The sequence below is a fragment of the Perca flavescens genome, chromosome 19 (assembly GCF_004354835.1).
Source record: "Perca flavescens isolate YP-PL-M2 chromosome 19, PFLA_1.0, whole genome shotgun sequence".
Taxonomy (NCBI): domain Eukaryota; kingdom Metazoa; phylum Chordata; class Actinopteri; order Perciformes; family Percidae; genus Perca; species Perca flavescens.
In genome coordinates this window covers 28,839,641-28,842,318 of record NC_041349.1, presented here as the reverse complement: position 1 = coordinate 28,842,318, position 2,678 = coordinate 28,839,641, and the positions used below count along the sequence as shown (strand labels likewise).

Genomic DNA, 2,678 nt, shown 5'->3' with positions numbered 1-2,678 from the left:
TCTGAAACAAATTTTAAATATACACCCTGTAAAACAAAATTACAGATAATCACCATAATGAGGTGTCACATTTGCATTCATGTTTACCCCCCAGGATAACTTGTACATAAAATTAGAAATTAAAGGCATATAAGGTTTTTTTTCTGGGTCTTCTTTAATCATTGCTTCTGCTACAGTGCTCATTCTATATATTATATATATATTTTTTCCAGTAAAAGTCAACCTACAGTGCATCTAAAATTCTTTCTTTCTTTCATTCCTCATGAAAACATTCATTCAACTATATATCTGATTTTTGCTCTGTTCATGTACGACGGACTGTTGTGAAATGATTTAGTCTCCTTATTGTCATTTCTGTCTCCCAGCCTTCCCTCCTCTGCATCCTCTCCTTTTCCCATCATCCTCAGAGGCAATAGAAGCCCACCATGTTGTTGGGTGGTGGTGCTTACCGCCTGGCAGCAGTGAGCTCCCCCCTTGTCTTTAGTCAAGAAGTAAAGGAGGGCGTTGAGCCATGCGTTGAAAGACGCCAAAGGCCTTGTGATCTTATAGCACATGGAGACCATGGTCATAGTGTGACATGGGACTCCCTTGGTCACTTTCAGCAGGAGGAAGATGGTTCTAGTAACATGAAAGGGGAAGAAACACAGCACAAAGAGAAGGGTGATGGTGATGATGGTCTTGATAGATTTACGTCTGCGATTGGCATAAGGCGAATGGGCACCGAGGAAAATGGATATCCCTTCATCTCTTTCCAGTGTCCTCGACAGTCCATTGCTTCCTCTTGCAACTATTCTGGGGCTATTTCTCTCTCTTCTCTCTGTTCCTCCATGTCGTCCCTCTCCTCGAACTCTGCAGGATGAGGGCTGAGAATGCAGAGTCCTAAATATGGTCAGAACAACGTGAGAGTAACACCAAGCAATTATTGAAAAAGGCACAAAAAAGCCCAGCAAATGGAGTATGATGCCATAGGGTATGTAATTTGGAAACTCCTTATCTATGGCATCGTCCCAACAGTTCTGGTACTCTGTAATGACCCCTCCCATGCTACCATAGCTGGCATTACCATTTATCGATGATACCTCATGGATTGGGTTGTCAATGCTGTTTGCATTGCCGCCAAGCCCTCCCAATCTTGTTACATGACCAGTCTGAGCAAACCGGAAGATAGGGCAGGTCAAAGCAAACACTACAATCCAAACCAGGACACAAGTGCACTTGACAGCCTTCTTGGTCTCAAGTGTGATGACTTTCATTGGGTGGCAGATACCGAGGTACCTGTGGACAGAGATGCAGGTGAGGAAGAAGATGGAGCAGTAGAGGTTAAAGTAGAAGAGAAAACGGACCAGGCGGCACATGAAGTCCCCAAAGACCCAGCGGTCATGCATAATGTAACTGGCCACAAGGAATGGCAGTGACAGGCCATACATAAAGTCTGTAGAGGCTAGGTTCACCATGTAGATCAGTGAAGCATTCCAGCGTTTGGTCTGGCGGAAGGAACGGTAGAGGATGATGGCGTTCAGGGAGATGCTGAAGAGGAACGTGAAAGAGTAACAGATGGGGAGGAAGATGTACTTGTAGGACTCGTCTATGCTGCAAGATGGCGGTGGAGTGGTGGTGGAGGGGGAGCTAAGTAAGTCATGGAGTACTGAGACACTGATGTTGGGAGGAACTCCACCTGTGGATGACATTGTGATGGATAAAGGGATTTTCATGTGATGGAGAAGTTCAACAAGGCTGTGGCTTGTACGTTTGGGGTTCTGTCAAGCTTCTTCTCGGTCATCCTTATACTCGTTTAATGTTAGTTTTGCATGATCCTGTACAGTAGATTCCCAGATGATGTCACATGGTCAGATCCATGAGTGGGTGTTCACCTAGAGATAAAGAGATAAAATAGTCATTTATCTGTACTTATTTAGGATCTCACTTCAACTGATAGACTATGTCTCAGCTCAACAGTACAATCGTAGTAGTATTTTACTGTTTCTTTGCACAAAATAACCATATCAGTGGTTGCTTTTCATTGGTTTTGATGATTCAGCTTACACCTGGTTCAAATTGTCAAGTTAAGTTTTTACCGATGTGAAACGATCTATAAATAAAGTCTATAAATGATTGATTTATGCTGATGATACCATTGTGTATGCCATCGGGTCTAACACAAACCAACCAGGCCTTCTCCAGGTTACAGTCTGCTTTTGACGACCCCAAGACCTCTAATTTAAACCTTGCTCTAACCTACATAGGGTTTAGAGTGGATTGTAATGATCACCTTTTAGCTTTGAAATGTTGCTCATACCAATTCTGAACCGGGAATGGCTGGTTTCTGATGTTACGCAAATTATTTTCAAATGAACGGCAAAAACATTTGACTTTCATTCCTTTGTATTTTGTAATTTGTTCTTAGGTCTCTCTTGTAAAAGAGATCTCAATCTCAATGACACTTCCTGAGTAAATAAAGCCTAACTAAAAATGTCTACGTATAACTGATGCCATATAGTCCTCTATTGTATACTGTTAAAAAGAGATTCCTTAATTTTCTGGTAGTTGTCTTTTGTTTAAATCCCTGTTAAGAAATGGGAAACATGGGAATGTGATAAATGAATCCTCATGACTTTGGCGGTCCCTTAACTTTTATTCTAGCGTCATTTTCAACTTAAAATTAAAATTGACCAGTATTT

The 2,678-nt window shown here is 41.7% G+C and overlaps 1 protein-coding gene across 1 annotated transcript; it reads right to left on the bottom strand.

The window, feature by feature from the left end:
- Positions 1 to 272: 272 nt before the first annotated feature.
- Positions 273 to 1,688, bottom strand: si:dkey-6n21.13 (P2Y purinoceptor 3). The gene has a single exon (XM_028564932.1). It carries the CDS (start codon positions 1,686 to 1,688, stop codon positions 273 to 275), a length of 1,416 nt encoding a protein of 471 aa, XP_028420733.1.
- Positions 1,689 to 2,678: the final 990 nt, after the last annotated feature.